At 38.0% G+C, this 19208-nt stretch overlaps 1 protein-coding gene across 7 annotated transcripts in view; it reads left to right on the top strand.

Annotated features, from left to right (window-relative positions):
• The window catches only part of HS2ST1 (heparan sulfate 2-O-sulfotransferase 1), a 174083-nt gene that overhangs the window by 50166 nt on the left and 104709 nt on the right, over positions 1 to 19208 (top strand). For all 7 annotated transcript variants that reach the window (XR_011811172.1, XR_011811173.1, XR_011811169.1 and 4 more), the window contains exons 2-4: positions 8144 to 8382; positions 14538 to 14623; positions 16848 to 16986. Coding sequence is in view for 1 of the 7 variants with exons in the window: in XM_027462639.3 (XP_027318440.1) it covers positions 8144 to 8382; positions 14538 to 14623; positions 16848 to 16986 (464 nt within the window). In the remaining 6 variants the exon portion in view is untranslated. The remainder of the gene's footprint in view (positions 1 to 8143; positions 8383 to 14537; positions 14624 to 16847; positions 16987 to 19208) is intronic.

Raw genomic sequence — 19208 nt, 5'->3', positions numbered from 1 at the left:
TCAGAGCTGTTAGACCAACTGGCAATATTTTATTTTCTGGATCAGGTTAGTTTAGCCAAGAAGTGCAAAGACAAGCAGGGATATAAGTATAATATGCTGGAAATAACAGTATATCTTTCCAATTAGGTTTATTGAGTGTGATGGTGAATTACTGTTATACAGCATTGTCCATACATATAGGTCCCTAAATGATTTTAACAGACAGTTTAATGATCCTTTTTCCTTTTATGCTGCACAATACCCTTTCAGGAAAAGTAAATAATTTTGTCTGGAGAAAGCTTGTATAAAATAAACTGTCTCCAGCCTTTCTTGCTATATGGAGTCAGATGATCTATATTGATCTTGCTTTCTTTTTTTTTTGAATTGGATTTTGCTTGCAGGAGTGACATGCACGTTTGTGTAGCAGAACACTTCTGACAGCCATAGCCATGTATAAAGCAGTTCCATTAGGTTTTCATGCTAACTCCGAAGGGCCTGCATTACGATATTAAGATGCTAGGTAAGAGCAGGCCCTTCCATTATGTACTAAACCGTGGTTTGTATTTAGAAAACAACTCCCTGATATGCAAGTATTTTTAGCTGCATTTATTGTAGTCACAGTGCTTCTTAACTGTTCAACACTCCTGGCATTTTGAAAAGCCACAAACCTTTTCCTTACGTGGTTACATCTTTATATTTATCTGTTAATCAGGCTGTTTCAGCCTCAAGAAACCTGAAATTGCAGGTGACTGTGAGGAAAAAAGCTGAATGGTGTCTATTTTTTGGGGGGAGGTGGTCCTTTGGGGAGCCAGGAGTTGGACTTGATCCTTGTGGGTCTCTTCCAACTCAGAAATCCTATGATTCTGTTGTTTGCTGTCATACTAATTAATGAACTTGAATTCAACGTTGGTGTCAAACAAAACAGTCTGAAGCTGCAGAGTTAATGGAGTTATTTGATATCTGATTATTTTTAAATCTTACTGCTGCACCATGTTGCCTAAAACGTTTCTGTATTTTTTTATGTGACTTTTTAACTAATATTATTTGCAGTGTTCCAGACCAGCAGTGGTGCTGCTGTATTTACAGATGAAGTTACAGCTGGTATGCAACTTTTCTTTTTAAGCTCTAGTACATTTTTCAAAATCTCATGTTTGGGGGAGTAAAGCATCCTTTTTTTCTGTAGTATTCAATGTTATTACACAAGAAAATCTGCTAAGAAGTCATACTTTTTCTGGAAATAGTCAGGCTTCATGGGGTATCTCAGCTTTGATCTGTAAATGAAATTAATTTGTTCTGTGGCTTTGCATGGGCTTTCTGTTTAGTTTTTCCCTTCCTGGGGCAACTTGAGATGTAGGGAATGGTTAGCATTCTGAGTGCAGGGCTGCTTGCTCTCAGAGGGCACTCAGGCTGGAGAGTGGGGCTGACTGGAGCCTCATGGAAGTAAAATAAAGCATAAAACCTCACACCTGGTATAGAAGTGGCCTGTGGAACAGTACAGGCTGGATGTGCTGGGCTAGAAAGCGCTTTGCAGGAGACAAGTTGAATTTGAGTCAACAATCTGCCAACAGTGGTGAGGGCCAACCTCAGAAGTCTTTTCCACTGTAAATTATTCAGTTCTGTGTTGCTGTAAAGAGTGTGCAAGGTAATGAAAATCACTCATGTCATTTGAGATTACTGAAATCACTCTGATTCTTTTGAATGAGTGCAATAAACGGATTGCCTGATCTTCTTTATAGAGACCCCAAAACTTGCAATGGGAATACATCCGGTGTTTTATATAATGAAAACTTTGGGTTAACATCTAAATTTAATTTTTTTGGCTATTCTGCCCAACAGAAGACTGTAGGAAACATATAAGGCCATACATATGCTAACATATATATTAATATAGAAAAAGAAATACACATTTAGAACTTAATCTAGAAGTGCTATGTCTATCAACTGCAGTTGTAAGGATTTCAAAAATTTACAGAAAAAATGAGAAATAGTCTCAGGTGTTGAAACCAGCTTGGATGTATATATGGTATAGAGATTTTTTCATTTGTTTGCTTGTTTGTTTGTTTAGTTTAGTATCAGACCCTGGACAATGTCACATGCTACTCAATATGTTTCAACTTATGTGTTAAAAATAAAGCCCTGACAAAAATGCTATCTTGAAAATAAATGATGAGTATCAAATGCTGATGGAGCCATAGCAAGTTTTTCAGCATTGCTACTTGTAATTTTCAGACAGCTGCTGCATTAGATTTTAGTTAATGATTTCATTGCCTTGTTGGAGTTGCTTCCTTGCTGCTCCATTTTGTTGTTGTTTTGTCTTTAACCAGCTCAGTGAAGTGCCATGTGCCTTTTTTGGAGTCTGAAAGGAATTCTTCTCTGTCTGGACTATTCTTTTTCCTTCTGTTCTCAAGATGCATTAACTGCTATTAAAGAAAAAGATCGGTAATGTTAGCGAGTTGTAATTGTTCGCTAAATTACTGCTTCTTATAGCAGAAGTTTTTATACCTGTTCCTTTCTGTTTGCCTTACTGGAGAAAACAAGCTGGAATGAGATTTATAAAATTAGTTATTAGAATCTCTCCATACAAAGGCAACTGAGTTATCAAAAGGAGTAGGAAAAGGTGGGTCTTCTTAACCTGACCTAAAGTAGTTAAAGTAGTACCAGAGAAGTTATTTTAATTTTTGTGCTCTGTTTCTGTCCTTGCATGTGCTCTGCACGTGGTCTTTACTTTCTGTAGGTAAGAACTGGTCCCAGAGCATGTGTGCTGAGCCTCTCATGGGATCTGAGTCATTGTTAAAATAAACATTAAAGTTTTTAGTGGCTATCTCTTAGGCTGATTAAAAATAGTAAGATTTGCAAATAAGGCCAATGGTCTCTTTGACTGAAGTGTGTTTGGCTAAGTTGTCTTAAGGGTTAAAACTTACCTAATTAGGCAAGTCATAACCTGCACAGAAAAATATCTAGGAAAAGAAGAAAGCAAAATGCTCATGTTAACCTTTAACTAGAATAAATTATGGGCTATGGGACGTGGCACTAGCAGTGATTTCTGTAAGTGTGGTACACAGGTTCCCAGATGATATCTTTAAGCAAAATTTGAGAGGATCTGAAGTGGTTGGTGGCAGTGTGTGCATGAGGAGCTCAGCAGTACCAGCAAGCCTCTGTGTGAGGATGGCAGTGTGCTTGAGTTGGGCTGTCACTGGGTCAGATACCACTGGTGACTGAAATTACTGTTTTGTAAGCATTTTTTTTTGTTTTCTTAATTAAAACTTGGTAAGGTGGAGGTTAGTGTACCTCTGTGTTGCTTCACTCTTGTGTTGAATTGGCTAGCAGCTTGTATTTCTATCAAATTGCAAGTGTTTTGCTATCCTTGCTTAATGTTGGTTCTAAAACCTTTATTAACATATGTTAATGGGGGTCAGAATCTTAATTACAATTCTAAGGATGATCACTTAGCGATAGCTGCAAGGAGTTGCTCTAACCTGAGAGCTTCCACTCCTGGAGCAGGCAGGAAGGTGTCCCAGCTCTGTCCTCATGCCCCCCATGCTTCCCCCACAGCTGCCTTTGGAAGCAGGGAACTGTCATCCATCAGCAGGCCTCATGGAGTAGTGCTTCTACAGAGGAATGGGAAGTAGAAGTATTTGGGGCAAGCCTTTGATTTCACGTTGGTAGTTAAATCATGAAGTTGCTGAAGAACCAATGCAATGGTTCTGCTGTTTGTAAGACTTAACATTAGAGCAGAACAGAGTTAGTATTCTTACAGGTCTTTGGAAGAGGTGGTATGTTATTACTGATACCTTCAACAAATTTAACTTTAAGGTTTTTATATTAATTCAGTGTATATTTTTCCTGTAGTTTTAATTGGCTGTAGTGACACAAATCCTTCATGGCCACAAATTGTCATAACACTATTGATTCTTTTTCTTTCTCTCCATCCTCCAAGTATTCATATTCACGTACAGCAGCAGTGCTCTGGTTTGTCAAAGTGGTGTGCTTCTGAACAGCTCCCACAGGCAGCCACGAGTATGAGGTCTGTGTGTATGATTTGTGTATATAATTTGAAAAGTGAATCAGGACGTGAAGTTTGCTAAGTAATTATGGATAATTTTTAAGCTGCTATTTAGTTTTCATCCTTCATTGGAGGAGAATGGAGTCAATATTGAGTAGGTTTTTGGTCGTGCTCTGGTTCAGTATTCAGGCCAATGAAGTGCTCAGTGCAGCTTTTGGGCACTGAAACAGCTTGAGAGCTGCGCGGTGCCTCAGGCTACCAGCTGCTTGCCTAATCGGCCTGGGAGCTGGGTGGAAACAAAGCTGAGACACCAGGTCAGCTGGCTTCAATATTGTTCCCAACTGGAAGAAAGCTGCTTATTGGTTTGAAGTGGCATCCAGTGCCACAGATACACAGCAACTGTTTGCTCAGAGATGGTGCCAGCACACTTGCCACATCTAGCTGTCCGGTTCCTCTGCAACAAGTCGGAGTTGAGGTTTAATCCATATCTTTTTATTCCATTGGGCAACACTGGAAGGTTGCTGAACTCAAAACTATTTCAAGACTGAGCCTTTCCTCATCTCAGTGGGAGGTTTCGCAAGGAAGTATGGCATGCACACAAGAGATACCGAAAAGAGAACCTACATAATATCCATGGACATGTGCAGAAGGAAAGTAGATGCAGAGGACAAAGAGCATTGGGTGGTGTGCTTTGAATTATTCTTCCAGATACTTGGTTAACTTCACTTTGATCATCAGCAAGGCTCAAAATGTATTCTTGATCAAAAGTGATACGGGCTAAGAGATAGAGGAAAGAAAAGTTTCTGTTACTTTCAAATTTTCTTGTTAAGAAATGCCTAAGAGGTTCTGGAGTTTTAGTGAAAAATGTGACAAGTTTGAAGTGTTTAGTTTTGTTAACATTTAAGTTGGTAGGATCTGTGCTACTCTGTTTTATTTGGGAAGATGTAATTTTTTATGCAGCTAGCACTTGGATTTGCAGTAAATGCTAATAAACTTGTTCAAAGGCATTTGTCTGTTTTAATAGGCAAGGTATATAGACAAACCGCTTATAATCAGTGATATATTTCTGTAATTATTTCAACATTGTTCATTTCAATATATTTTTAGTGCGCTTCCACATGTGATTTTTATTAGACGAGATCCTAAGAAAACAGGCCTAAGCAATCAAACTTGGTCTGTCCATATCTCTCCCTGTGTTAATAATTTTAAAACCTGTTGACAAACTGTTGACTTGAAAGGGCAGAGATCTTGAAGAGAAATTATTTCAAATTTTTCCATAGTTGGTGGTGGCGTACAGATTGAATGCTGTTAGTAGTACTTCTGGAGACAGAACTCACCCATTGTACGCTACTTTCTGATAGCATCTGACTGGCAAACTAACTGTGGGCTGTGGTATTTCCTCTTTTCTGCTCATGTATGGTACTGCCTGCGTGCAAACTGACTTAGAAATTGATGAAAGTTTGCATGTAAGACAACACATGACAGAACAACATTTTTCCACACTGTATAAAAATGATATTAATCAATGAACCTAAAGGGGCAGTAATTAAAAAAAAAAAAAAGTGAGAGAATATTTTCTAACTTTAAATTATCATGCATTATATTACCATGAAAATCTATTCAAAATACCACTTGCTTAAATGCTGCTTAGTGTGAACAGTCTTAAGCCAGTTTAGACATCTCTTAATAATTTTGCAAACCACTTTTCTTATAAAATCGGGTTTAAATAGAATGCAATGAAAACAGTGAGTCTGTAGAACATCATTTTGTCCATGGGGTTTCTGATAGGAAATAAAAACCTGACTTTTTAAACTGATTTCAGTGAAATCAGTCCAATCCTGTGTAGAAAAGTTCTCAAAATGAAAATTAAATTTCCATGGTTGTCATCTAAAGAGATTTCTAGTAAAGTCAAGTATATTCAATAAATAGCTAGCATCTTCTTCCAGATGATCCTTAAGGGTCCCTTCCAACTCAGGATATTCTATGATTCTTCCTCTTTGTTTTTCATATGTAAAAAATTGTTAAAACATACTGATTTCAATTCGTTGTCATAAAAATTATTTTTCATGTTAGTTTGAAGCTTAAGTCTTACGTGTTCTTTGATAATAGCACTGTGTACTTTGTATTTATGGAAGTTCTCCTTGCATAGGTTCTTGTTTTCCCCTCACACCATACCGGCTTTAAGATGATTGTATGCAGCAGCCTTTCTGCTGTTTGCATTTAATCATGTCTTTTGTATCCTACACATAGCCTTTACAGTTCACTTCTCACACTAATGCTTGAATCATCATGGTTTCAAATATCTCAATAGAAGAATATTTCTCATCACTCTTTTTGAAAATCCTGTCCATTTCTTGTGCCTTTTTACTTTTATATACATAAAGCTTACTGCATATAAATTGGAAGTTTCTTGTGGTACCGTGCAGCCACGTGCAGTTCTGTGCAATCATCATTCAAATCTAGCTGAGATGTACGACTCTGGTGTAGAAATGCAAATGAAATGTTCCATTTCAGCCTCTCTAGGTGGCATTTAGTATCTGTGTAGCCTTGAGCAGCCATGCAGCCATGTGTGTCCCATACCAAATGCTTCCTCTGCTCAGTTACTGGCAGGAAGAAGAGTTGCCAGTCACTTCTTCTTGTAGCCACCTTCAGTTAGATGAAACCTGAGTCTGTTGCCTCATCTTTCCGAAATCAGAGGTTTGCCAGCAGTGATGAGAGAGGTATCAAATGAGAAAGGAAGGAGTAAAAACTGTGACTGATGTAGTGGGGAGCAGCAGATGTCATGTGGAAAATTGAGATACACTCAATAAGCATTTTCTACAAACATTTTCATACTGATGTAACTTAGTTATGGGGTGTGAGATGTGAGCATATGAGAGAGAAAGTTTAAGCTTTGAAATGTTTCAGACAGATGGAAGTTTGTGGTTGAAGACAACTTATGTGGAATTACAGGCTAGTGGTATTCACAGCTTAATGATTCTGTTTTAAAGTGATTTTATGTTATAATTAAAGAGATGTGGTGAAAGAAAATACAAGGAACTGAGTTATTGGAAGCAAGGGAGGTAGAGGCCAACAGCTTTGCTGCTAAGTATCATCCTGCGTAAGAACATAATACAGAGAATTACAGGTTACTCTTATAGTATTGACTTCAGTGTGCGCTGTTGGCCATCAAAGATTTACTTGAATATATTATTAAAGACAGTATCACAGTAAGTGAATAAGAAAAGATGCTTTGATATGTGTATAACAAATTGTATTAAAGTATATACTTATCTAGGACAGAACAAATCTATGTCTGAATCAGTATAAAGCATTTAATATTCAGTAGCAGAAAAAACGCCATGATAGTCTGATACTCATTTTACAAATAGGCCGTTAGCACTTGAAGCAGCGTTCAGTTACTCAGTGTTGCCCTTTGTATAAAAGGAAAAATGGTTTGTCATGTACTCACCTTGCCAAAATGTTGTCCATAGCTTGCTTTTTCCACGTCTCCTCCGTTTTATATATTGAATGAATTTCAGTACTGAGAGATCACTTTTCTGTTTCATGTTCACTGATTTGTAAGCATCTATCACTTATATTCTTGTTGAACTTGAAATCAATAAATCCAATGGAATTTTTGCAAAATCGGTTATTGGATTGTAATGCTTTGCACTTGGGTCTTGTGTTAACTAGTCTATCAAAAATGTTGGCTTCATCTGAATTCCAGTGCCTCTATAGAGTTAGTAATTCTACTGGTTTGGGAAAATCCATATTCTCCAGGTTGCTTGAGATATCTCTTTTATTATAGTTTTTAAATAGTAGATATTTTATAGAAATTATTTGAGATACTTCTTCACCATTGTGACAAAATGTCACCATTTTCATAGCACATAATAGATACTTTTCCTTAAAGGAAATGTTCAGTAGCATTTACATGAGTCATAGAATATGGTATATGTTCCCCAAGCATACTGTTTTCTAGTCTTTGTCAGACTAAGTCACCTTTTATCATTTGTACATTTTATAGTCTTTTTTGCTTTATATGTCAGAAATATGTATAACAGCAAGTGTTTATTGCTGAGGCAGTATTGCTCTTCACCAGGTTATTTGCATTCCAAGGTTTGAACTTCAAAATTGGCAGTCTTTACATTGAAATCTTGTATTTGTCATCCTTAACAGAAAGGGCTATTGCAAGACATGAAGTCAGAGAAATAGAGCAACGTCATACAGCAGATGGCTCCCGACAAGATGTGACACTGGATGAAGAAGATGATGTGGTGATTATTTACAACAGAGTACCTAAGACTGCCAGCACATCCTTCACAAATATTGCCTATGATCTTTGTGCAAAGAACAAATATCACGTTCTACATATCAATACAACCAAAAATAATCCTGTTATGTCTCTGCAAGATCAGGTAAGATGCTGCATTTGGGATGTTTTTATTAAACAAGGAGAGAGCGCAGAAAACTTTTTTTGCTGTTTTACCCATTTGTCATCTGAAAGAGTTGGCTTCTGTGTCGCATTTTCCCGTATAAATGAATTTTAATATGTTTATATTTTCTTTGTTGAAAATAATACTTATTAAATAATAGGTTTAGGTTTTTGCTGTGCTACTGGAGGTGGTAAGTACCTCTTCTCAGGAGAAAAACTAAGGTAAAAGGGACATGGCTAAGGCAGTAATGACCTTTGTTATAATTGTGTGTAGTGGTTTATTGTACTGTCAATGGTTTGCCTTTTGGCCTTGTAATAATACTTCCCTATTATCTCCATCTGCAGTGAATGCAGTCTTAAGTGCTCTTCTCTCTGTGTAGTACAAGTGCTGTGCTGTCAGGGCTGTGCTGCCGTCTTTGCTCAGGGCTCACAGGTGATGAAAAACAGGTAGAAAGAAGTGGCTGTAAGGAGCCACTGTAAGTGGGTTGTTTTGCATCCACTTTGAGCTCTTAACTAAACTCATGACAGTCTGCTGTTTTTTTCTTTGGGGGAGGGAAAGAAGTTTTATTTTGTGTGTGTGGTGTGTTTTTTTATAATTATTTTCCTGCTTGTAATGAGTGCAGATTCAGGGAACCTAAGTCAGTGGTCTGAAACAACATTATGTCCTCATCCCTGTCCATAAAGTAAATGTTGCCAAACTCTCAGTATGTACTACTGGTTGTATGCTGATCATCTGAAGCTGATATGCAGCAGCAGCAGGAGCTGTTCTGCATTGCAGCATATCAGCACGGAGGCTTCCAGCTCCTTTAAGTGCATGCCTACAGGCAGGAGCAGCTCAGCGCAGCTGCTGTAGTCTGGAGGAGGAGGAAGCAGATGGTATTGGGCCCTTCAGTCTCAGTTCTGTATGTGAGAGAAAGATTGAGGTCAGAATCTCAGCATCCAGGACATAGAGTGTGCTTGGGGTGGGACTGGAGACCTGTTTCGTGGAAGCGAGGTCATGTCACTGTTGGGTTCTTGCTGTTGTGAAATATGTCCTAAAATACGCAGGTGGTACTGTGATACATGATTACTGAGATTAAGAGTAAATCTGGTAGTCATCCCTGTAGTCTTGTCCACTGCATAGAAAAAATACTGAAGTTCTGTGCACCAAGAGCAGGGAGAATTCCAAAAGATTTAACAAGCCTGTATCTTTTAATCGAAAATTCCTGCTCAAGTCAATCACACTTAGCATTGCACTTCCAACCGCAGTTTCTGTTTCTGTGAATAATTAAATCCATTCAATGCTGGGCATGTATACGGTACTGGCAGTTCTAAATTAATTTGATACTGTGCTATTGTCCAAATTGGTGATGATTCATGTTGTTTAATTAGACAGTTGATACCCCTCTTCTTCAGTGGTCATTAACTGGGAGATGCTAACAATGAAAAGCTTTACATATTACATAGTTCTTCAAAGAAAAATATTTCTTTAGCATATTGAAATATGTTGTGTATATGATTAACAACTTCCCATTGCAAGACATAACACACAATTCTGGAGATGTCAAAGGTGCTGAGTAGTAGCTGTTGTGTGCTTGCTCCTTGTGGGCTTGGATATGGATGACATATTCACATGCCGCCTTCACCAGTCCCACTGAGTTGAGTGCATTAGCTGTATATATACCATCAGCAATATACATGAACACATCACAAAGGCAAATTTGTCCTTATCAGCGATACTTTCTGTTAAAAAAAAACAAAACAAAAAACAAAATGACACCTCCCTGAGCAAGGTGAAGGTTGTCTTAGGCTGACATAAATAAATCAGTAAAATAGTAAGCCCTCTGGTATATACTATTTCTGCTGTACTTTTTCCAAACTATTCTAATTCTGTTACAGATTTTAAGTTCTCTGCCCATCTGTGAAACCTTTACTTCTTGAACGCAATCTGGGAAAAAAAGCTACTTAAAATCCACTCCAAATATAAACTGTAGCTGCTTTGAGATAATCCCGTAAGAGTCCCTAACACATCCATTTTAGTTTCAGATGGATTTTTTCCCAGCTGCCCTGCTCTCTTTTGCAGCTTGCCTGAAAGTAGGATCCTGGAAACTTCCCCTCTTTCCACAGGTTGGGCCTTTTATTTGTAGCGAGCTCAGTGCCACGTTTACCGTGTTGCATTTCAGACCTCTGTGGTCTGTAACAAAAACTCTTGCCTTCATTAAAATGGAGAAAACATTTGATTGGAATTTATTTGTTGCTTGCATGTTTCAGTACTGATGTGTTTTGCCCATACAAGTATGTCTTTGTTATGCCTAACTGGATGGCATACCAGCCACACAGACTTTAGCTTTTTTTGTTACATGGAGGAACTGTCCATGAAGTGTCCTAAATTGCTATCTTTCAGCATGTATTCTTGATATATTATTAGAAAAAAGAGGGTATGAGTACATATTTTGTATTTTTGTTGTGAACATACAGAAAATGTGGTATGATTATCCCGCATTTCACTACCTCAACTTGCTGTTTGTAGTTTGTTCTTATATCTCCTGCAGTTTCTCTCCCCATTTTCCTCAAAAAAAAGACAGCTGAAAGCATATAATCTTTCTTCCTAATGTATTCTAAAACAGTGACCTCTCAGAGGATACCAGTCTCATACTGACTTTAGTAATATGTATTTCCTCTACTGGTGATGGTTTCAACGACCATCAGAAGTGGAACAACAGAAAGGTTGCAGTGAGTCAGATAGCAGGGACAGTGTCATCATCTGGTGCTGAACATTTAGGAACTTTTCTCTCCAAGTTAGATGGCCAAGTGCATACTAATGCCCACTACTCCGCATGGGCCATTTCCTTCTATTTTCTTTGTATTTTCTTCTATTTTTTTCTTCTGAGGAAGAGCTGCTCATGCCAGGCAAATATTCTGGCTTTACTGTGGCTGGATTGGTGAACTCCCATTTCTTCATCTCACAAACTTGCTTCTCAGCTGCCCTTGCCTTGAGCTTGCTTGTTGTTTCTCATGGCATTCAGCCAAACCTGTGCTGCTAGCTGGTTTCCAGCGGTCCTGGTCCTCTAATCTGGAGGTAGCTGCAAGTTATCAGCCTGTATGACAACTTGGATAGCTAAGCTACCAGTGCCTCCCTATGGAAGGTCTTGAAATCTGAATCTGGTGTTTCTTGTAATGGTGACACTGTGTTCGTGTGCAGTCTCCCTTGAGAGCTTTCTTCTTCCAGGTCAAATGGAAAATTCTCAGGCTTCTGGTAATCATACCCCCATCTACTTGTAATATCCATTCAGTTATTTAGTAATTGACAGATCTATAAAAAGATGTAAAGCTGGGGAATTCAGTGTGCAAACATCCACATGATGCTGGGCCATGGGATAATGACCAGAATACTGGTTTGCATGCATAGATTCCTCTGGACGTGTTCCTCAGACCAAGTATATGCTGAGGTGTGTTTTTTTTTTTCCTTCTTTTTTTTTTTTTCTTTCAGCTCACTGATACTTGCTTAAAATTCTTATCGTCCTAGAAACTGAATGCATTTAACTTACCTTTCAGGACATCTTACGCCCCCAGAGTACGTTTGATCTGACTTTTTAATTCAGTGAAACTCAGCTGATTTCTCACTTACTAAAGGCTATGGAGCAACTTTGTAGCTGATTATATAAAAGCACCATGAAACAACTTCACAGGAATTCCATTCGCTTCTATCTGAGGTTACTTTTAAAGTAACCTCAAATTTTTTTCAGTTGGATTCAAGTTGAGAAGCTTGCCTGGTCTCTTGAAAGCTCCAGTATCTGCTAAGCCCTGAAAAGAAAAATAAAATTGATCATGTCTGACAGTAAGAATCAGCAAAGAGTATTCTTCTCTGCCCTAAAAATATGTGAATACAGACTCATTAGGCTATCTGGGACCTGGAATGCTTCTAATTTTTGCAATGCTGCAAATCATGGGAAAGGGAGAAAAAATCTCTTGCCTGCAAGCTAGATAGAGGTGTTAAAAACTTGTATTCTCATGGGCACAGTGTGTTGCTGAACAATATCTTAAGGCAGATGTAAATGTCATATAAAACCTTCTTAGCTTCCCTGGTGTTAGTGTTAAAGCTAATAAAAGGCTAGAACATCCAGTCGGGTCTCTGGTATACAGCATAAAATGTAGTTTCTTCTATAATAACCCTGTGTTCATAAAAAAAATTATTAGCAAAGTAATTGTAAGACAACCCCCTTTTTATTTATTTATCTATTTATTCTGAAAAAACTGTTACTGGTACATTTCAGGTGAGAAGGCAGATGGTGTTATGGAGGTCTGACAGAGACTGACAGAACTGACCCTTGGGAATTTGCAGTTAACATTTTCCTGTGTCTAGGCCTAGTCTAGTACAAACATAAATCTAGCTGGTGCATCAGAAAACTTGCCAATGGAAGTGTAATTCAAATCTAAGCTTTATTTGCATGCTGGATTATACAAAATAGGTAGCATAGCTGGTTATCTTGGAGAGTTGTATCAACCAGCTGTAGCATTTGGGGGCTTGGGGGTGAAGGGAGGGAGGATAACGTGTACTCTGCATTTAAGAAACTTCTTTCCTAGGTATAGAAATACTCAGAGCTGAGGCTCCCCACTGAAAATATTTTGTCATTTATCTAAAAAAAGGTACAGTCAATGGAAGTTGGGTTTGTTTCAGTAGTAGCATAAGTAGTCTGACTGGATTCAAAGTCATATAGATACATTATACTTTGTGCTGTAGACAAAACGAGGCAGAAAACCAGTGCAATTTATGAAATGCCATTATATAACATCAAGCGGAGCTTTTCAGATAAACTTGCACCATTTTCCTATGCAATATATGGTTTAAATTGCAAAATGCCTAAGACTGTGAAATCTGTGCACTAAAAAAAATCTGTGCATGAGCACTGCCTGTTAGGAAAAAGTGATACCCATTTATCTTACCTGAGTCCAAGAGCCAGTGTTTGAGGGAAAAAAGGTAAATTACCAAGTGTGAGGAAGCAGTAACAGGCCAGTATTCCCTCTTAAAATCTTCATTGGTCAGTGCTTTATTTCATGTTTCAAGGCACTGTTACAGCTTGCAGAGAATGTTAACATGTTGTTGTGAGCTGTCAAACTTTCATTTTGTGACTCTTTCGTCTCAACTGAGTATCTTTGTGCTTATCTATGTCACTGTATAACAAAAAAGATACTATAGGTTTGCAGGAAATACACATCTGTCTTCTAATTCTTACTGTCAGAAATGGTGTAGCATTGTACTACAACCCAGGCAGTACAAATTTATCATCTTTTCTTTATTATCCAATTCACTAGTTTTGAAATAATTTTCAGAGCTAAATTCTTTGATGTTAAAATATTCTTCTTACCTAATAAAGGCAAGCTACATGCCCCACTTAATTTAATCATACTTTCTGTTTTGGGGCATGTATCTTATTTTGTTTTTATCTTTGAAATGCAAAACTGTTCCTAGTTACTGTGAAGTTTGCTGGTACCTCTTTTCTCAGCCTTTGTTTAAGGCCTAATTCATGCTTTAACTTGGAAGTTTCACTGAGATGTTAGACTTATGGTAACCGTTCAAGGTCATAAACTGTAAATCTAATTTACACTTTATAAATTTACAAAATTTCTGGATTACTCATGCATTGCATTTTGGGAGGGGGCCAAATGAACCATTGGATTTGTTTTTTATATCCCAGTAAAATAGGTCTAAGAATATGCTTGTAAGTCTGGTATGCTTTTATTTGAAGAATGGAATACAGGCCAAACAATTCCATCAAAGGTATACTTGCATTTCTACTTAAAGTCAAGAAAATTCTGGATTCCTTTCAAATTACAAATAGGATTCACCAACAAAAATTACATGTATGCATTGTTAATGTTGTTGTGGTAGCTTTTGTTGGATTTCTCTTCTGCTTGCTGTATTCTGCTTTTCGTTAGCTTCAGATCATTAAATTGTGATGATCTAAAAATAGTCATCTATACGATTGCAAAAAGTCTAACTTTAGTTTGCACAAATTGTTTGGTAATATTAAAAAAAACCTTCAAATGCATTGTAAGATTTTACTTGAACAAAAACAGAAATAAAAATAAAAAATCTACCATGTTAGGCAAAGCTTAGTGTGTTCCAGCTGTACTGAAACACTCTGTCTACTTTTACAGGTTCGATTTGTGAAGAACGTGACTTCCTGGAAGGAAATGAAACCAGGATTTTACCATGGACACGTATCTTATTTGGACTTCGCAAAGTATGTTACCCATGGATTTATCTGTTGAGTGGCATAGTAGTTTAAATACGTTGCTTGGCTCCTTCTGGGATATTACTGCCCTCTAGTGATGAAAATCTGCTGTTTTTTAAATTCAAGTGCTGAAATTCCTAGGAGGAGCAGTATTTGGTTTGATTTTCACAGATTTCAATTGTTTTTTTGCATGATAACACAGATAAATCTTATTTGAAAACTATTTATATACTAGGTTTAGTATTCCTTGGCTGAATGTCAGTTTGTTGGTAGTTCTACCTAAGTGATTGTCTTCCCTTTCCAAGAAGCTTTAGATACCTGTTCTAAAATATGTTTCTATGAAGTAATGCCACCTCCTTCTTAAGTTATGTAGTTATTCTCTTTCAGAGTATCCCTTTACACTTTATCAAGATATTAAGCTATATTTTAAGCATTTTTTTTCTGGCCTATAGTAATCTGACATGCTGTAAAAAGCATAGAAATAATTCTTGTGGAGTTTAATCCTGCTATTTCTAAAATGAATTTAAAATAAATCACCTCCTGGTGACTTCAAAGGTTGAAGGATCATATCTATATTCTTGCTCACATATGTTTCTATTCTTGTCTTATTTTTGCTTCTGGATCTAAAGCTGTGATCCTGAGTAACTTTGTCTTGTGAAACCTCCCCTTCAACTGGCAATTCAATTTTGCTTAGCAGTGCTTCATCCCAGACTTGTAGTATGAGGAAAAAGGCTTAAAATTGAAAATGGATTTTTTAGATCTGAGCGTATTCTGCTGCTGCACAAACAATAGCACCTTTACGTCTTGCTGCTGGTCAGTCCTGAGTAATGATATATTTCTGTGTGCTAGAAAATGTAATTTAATTAAAAGACTTTTTTTTTCCATGTAGAAAATTTTTAGTCATTGCTTTCAATGTTTCATTCTGTTATGTACACTAACTTTTAATTCTAGCTTTTTATTATAGAGAATGAAAAGGGGAAGTGAGAGTTTCATGGTTTCCCAGTACAGTAGGTTAGATAATAGAAAATGCTAAAAGCTACAGTAGTGACTGGAAATTTCCAATGGCACCAAGTAAAAGCTTGAAGTTTACAAAAAGTACTAGGCAAGAAGTCTTAATGGTAAATCTACCAATAAAATAAAATGCATCAAATTTCATTAGCTTCCTTTCTGCCTTTAAAAGTTAAACATGAATAAACCACTGAACTGAACTCCTATTGGAATAACAGCTTTCTGGAACAGCAAAGATGAATCAAAAATGAATGTCATTTTATACCCTGTTCACTTCATGAAGCTGAAAACTTTTTCAGATACCAGAAGTCTTTAAAATAATTATATCTAGAAAGCATCTAAGCAATTTCACAGACTCTCTTCATCTGCATCTTCCCTCTAGGACTGCATTATCCTTGTGTACATTGCTGTTCTTTCATCCAAACAATTAATTTTTTTCCACAACAGCTTATTGTTTCATATTTGTGGTTTTTATTGAAAGATGGCATTTGTACAAAAAAGGTTTGGTGGTTTAAATCTTCCTCATGTGTCCCATGAGCTTATGAACTCATTTCATCAAGCTTCCAGCTTGTATCACAGTAAGTAAAAATTAGCTTAGGTAGATGTGTGAGGAAACATTTTTCTGTCTGTGATAGAGAAATCAGTATGGTTACAGATACTATCTTAGGCTCCTATTTAATAAGCAGAGCCATACATCCAAGTAATCAGCCCAGGTAACGGATGGGCTCAGAGTTTTTTCTTCCTTCTGTCAGCGTTTGTCGCTGATAAGTGGAGCCCTGCGAGGAGAACTCTGTGCTCATTGCACAGGGTGGGTTAGGAGGGCAGTGGTAGTAGGAGACAGGAATTCAATATTGAGTGCCCTGTCTGCTTATTATTAACATATATGCAGCTGCTAGAATAATTGAGACATTTCTAGAGTCAGGGTAATTGTATAAACACTTGTAGTATCTGGTGTGTGAGAATATTTTAGTTTAGTTTGTTTTGTTAAATAAATAATCAACCACTGTACTAAGAAAACTGAAATTGAACTGACTTGCCCATCCATGTCATGCACTGGGTATAGGGGTGAGTTGAATCATTAAACTTCCTCTCATTTTCGCTGCATATAGATTTCAGTTGTATGTTTCTTCAGTAGAGACAGGTATTTATAGATAGAGGCTTTTAGGTGTTAGATGAGAAACTTTGATTCACCTTTAAAAGACATTTTTTTCCTCTTTTACTTTAGATTTGGTGTTAAAAAGAAACCAATTTACATAAATGTCATAAGAGATCCTATAGAACGACTAGTTTCTTATTATTACTTTCTGCGCTTTGGAGATGATTACAGACCAGGGCTACGAAGGCGAAAACAGGGAGATAAGAAGGTAAAGTACACTTTGCTCTGTGTGTTGTTCTTACCAAAGTTAATATGAAAACAACTTAAGAAATATGTACTGATAAAAGCTGAATACAAGTTCTTGTATCGTCATTAGTGATGGTGGTGGCTTTGTAAGTTATAATCTCCCCTTGGTGTAAGTACTGGACCAGAATGTAGCTTTGACTGTGTTCTTTGTAACCCTATAAGTTAGCTTTATGTTGCAATCTGTTTAAAATTAAATTATTGTTTTTAGTTTTTAGTGTTGCAAGTATCACACTAAGTATACTCTTATTGTTTAAAATTAAGCTAGATACATTTTCCACCAAAAGCTGTGGAACTGCTGATGATTTGGCCTTCACATTTATCTTATTTATCATCAGAAACCCAATTCATTTATTATTTTAATGTAAATATTACAATGAAAATATATAGAGTCTTCTTGAAAGCTGTGGAGTATGAATCATATTTCTCTACTTCTTCCATCTGTCTTAGAAGGCTAAGAGAGTAGTTCAGGTAAGCTCATTCAAATCTTGGTTGCTATTACAGCCTCAGAACTATAACCTCATTTAGGGCTCATAAGGTTATTCAGAAAAAAATCTGTACATCCACTATAATGGTTTACAGTAAGATATTCATCAGAGCGTGTTGCTTTTGCTTTGGACTTTCTTAAAATCAGGAAGGAAAATAAGGTATTAAATAGATTAATAAATAGATTAATATAGTTTATGAGACTACAGCTTTTTTATTTATTTTTTTTTAATGTGGGGTGTGGGGTGGACATGGATTATACTTTACAGGGCCAAACCATTTTTAAGCTTTCAATGGCAATAGTTTTTAAATGAGGCTTTTTTTTTTTTTTTTTGTAATGAGCTAAGGAAAAATCACGTTGATTACATCTTAGTGCATGTCTATAAACACCAGAAAACGTAACTAATCATTTTGCATACTTTCTACACTACCCCAAGCAAATGCTGATTTTTTTTTTTTTAAATCCTGGGTAGGGACCATTCTTCCTTTTTATTTTATTTATTTATTTATTTTTCTGCTGCTAATTACTCTTCTAGCACTGATCTTGTTACACATCACTTACCTTCCTCTGTTACTGAGGTTTTGGCGCCATCTTCTGCTACTGCATTTCAGTTTGTCCAGGCATCCTACAGCACAGACGGAGGAATACTTCAAGCAGAACAGTAAATTATATCATGTTTTAAAAGACTTAGGGAGATGATTTGATGTTATGGTATTGTTAAAGCATTTTTAAAAAGAGACCTAGGATCCAGTCCATACCATACCATAACTTGCCACTTACTGAGGCAATTGTCTCCGGGGCAGACGCGTTCCGCAGCAGAGCGGGGGATTGGACAGGCAGTGCTAATTTCTCCGGCACCGAGCCCCCAGGACCCGGGAGCCCTCGTGAGGGAGGTGAACGAGGCGAGAAGGAGGCATAGGCGGAGCCAGCAGCGCCCCCTCCCCGGCCGTTCAAAAGCTGCCCCTAGGGAGCGCGAGCGACCAGGACGGGCAAACAGGGCGTGGCGCATCAGAAGGGAGTGGCACGGCAGTTGGCGCTCTAGTTAACAGGACGGGCAAACAGGGCGTGGCGCGTCAGAAGAGAGTGGCACGGCAGTTAACAGGATGGGCAAACAGGGTGTGGTGCGTTGGAAGGGAGTGGGGTGCAGTTAACAGGATGGGTAAAGAGGGCGTGGTGCGTCAGAAGGGAGTGGCACAGCAGTTAGCACGGCATCCGAACACCTCCTCCAACAGCGGTCTACCGCTAGCTCAGCTGCAATGGTGTACACCAGGCACAGTGTGCTCTCCAGGAAGTCTGTACACACCCAGACCGACTGCCTGCTCAAAAGTGCAGCAGTTCAGGTTTCCGGGTGCAGGGAGTGCCTGAGCCTGTTGCTACCACCTGTGGGGGGCAAAGAGACTGTGTGCGTGAGGTGCGAGCAGGTGGACAACCTGATCCGCCTGGTGGCAGAACTCAAGGAGGAGGTCGAGAGGTTGAGGGATATCAGAGAGTGTGAGTGGGAAATAGACTTGTGGAACTGAAGGACAGGCACCAGGGTAAGACACCCCAAATGGGGATGGACCCCCTGCCAAGCTGCTGTTGGGCAGAGGCAGAGGACCTAGGAGTTGAGGAGGAATGGAAACAGGTCCCTGCGCGACATCGCAGGCGATGCCCTCCCCCACCAGCCCCACCTTCCCAGCTGCCCTTATGCAACAGGTTTG

The sequence above is a fragment of the Anas platyrhynchos genome, chromosome 8 (genome assembly GCF_047663525.1).
Source record: "Anas platyrhynchos isolate ZD024472 breed Pekin duck chromosome 8, IASCAAS_PekinDuck_T2T, whole genome shotgun sequence".
Classification (NCBI taxonomy): domain Eukaryota; kingdom Metazoa; phylum Chordata; class Aves; order Anseriformes; family Anatidae; genus Anas; species Anas platyrhynchos.
This window is presented reverse-complemented; position numbering and strand designations above follow the sequence as displayed.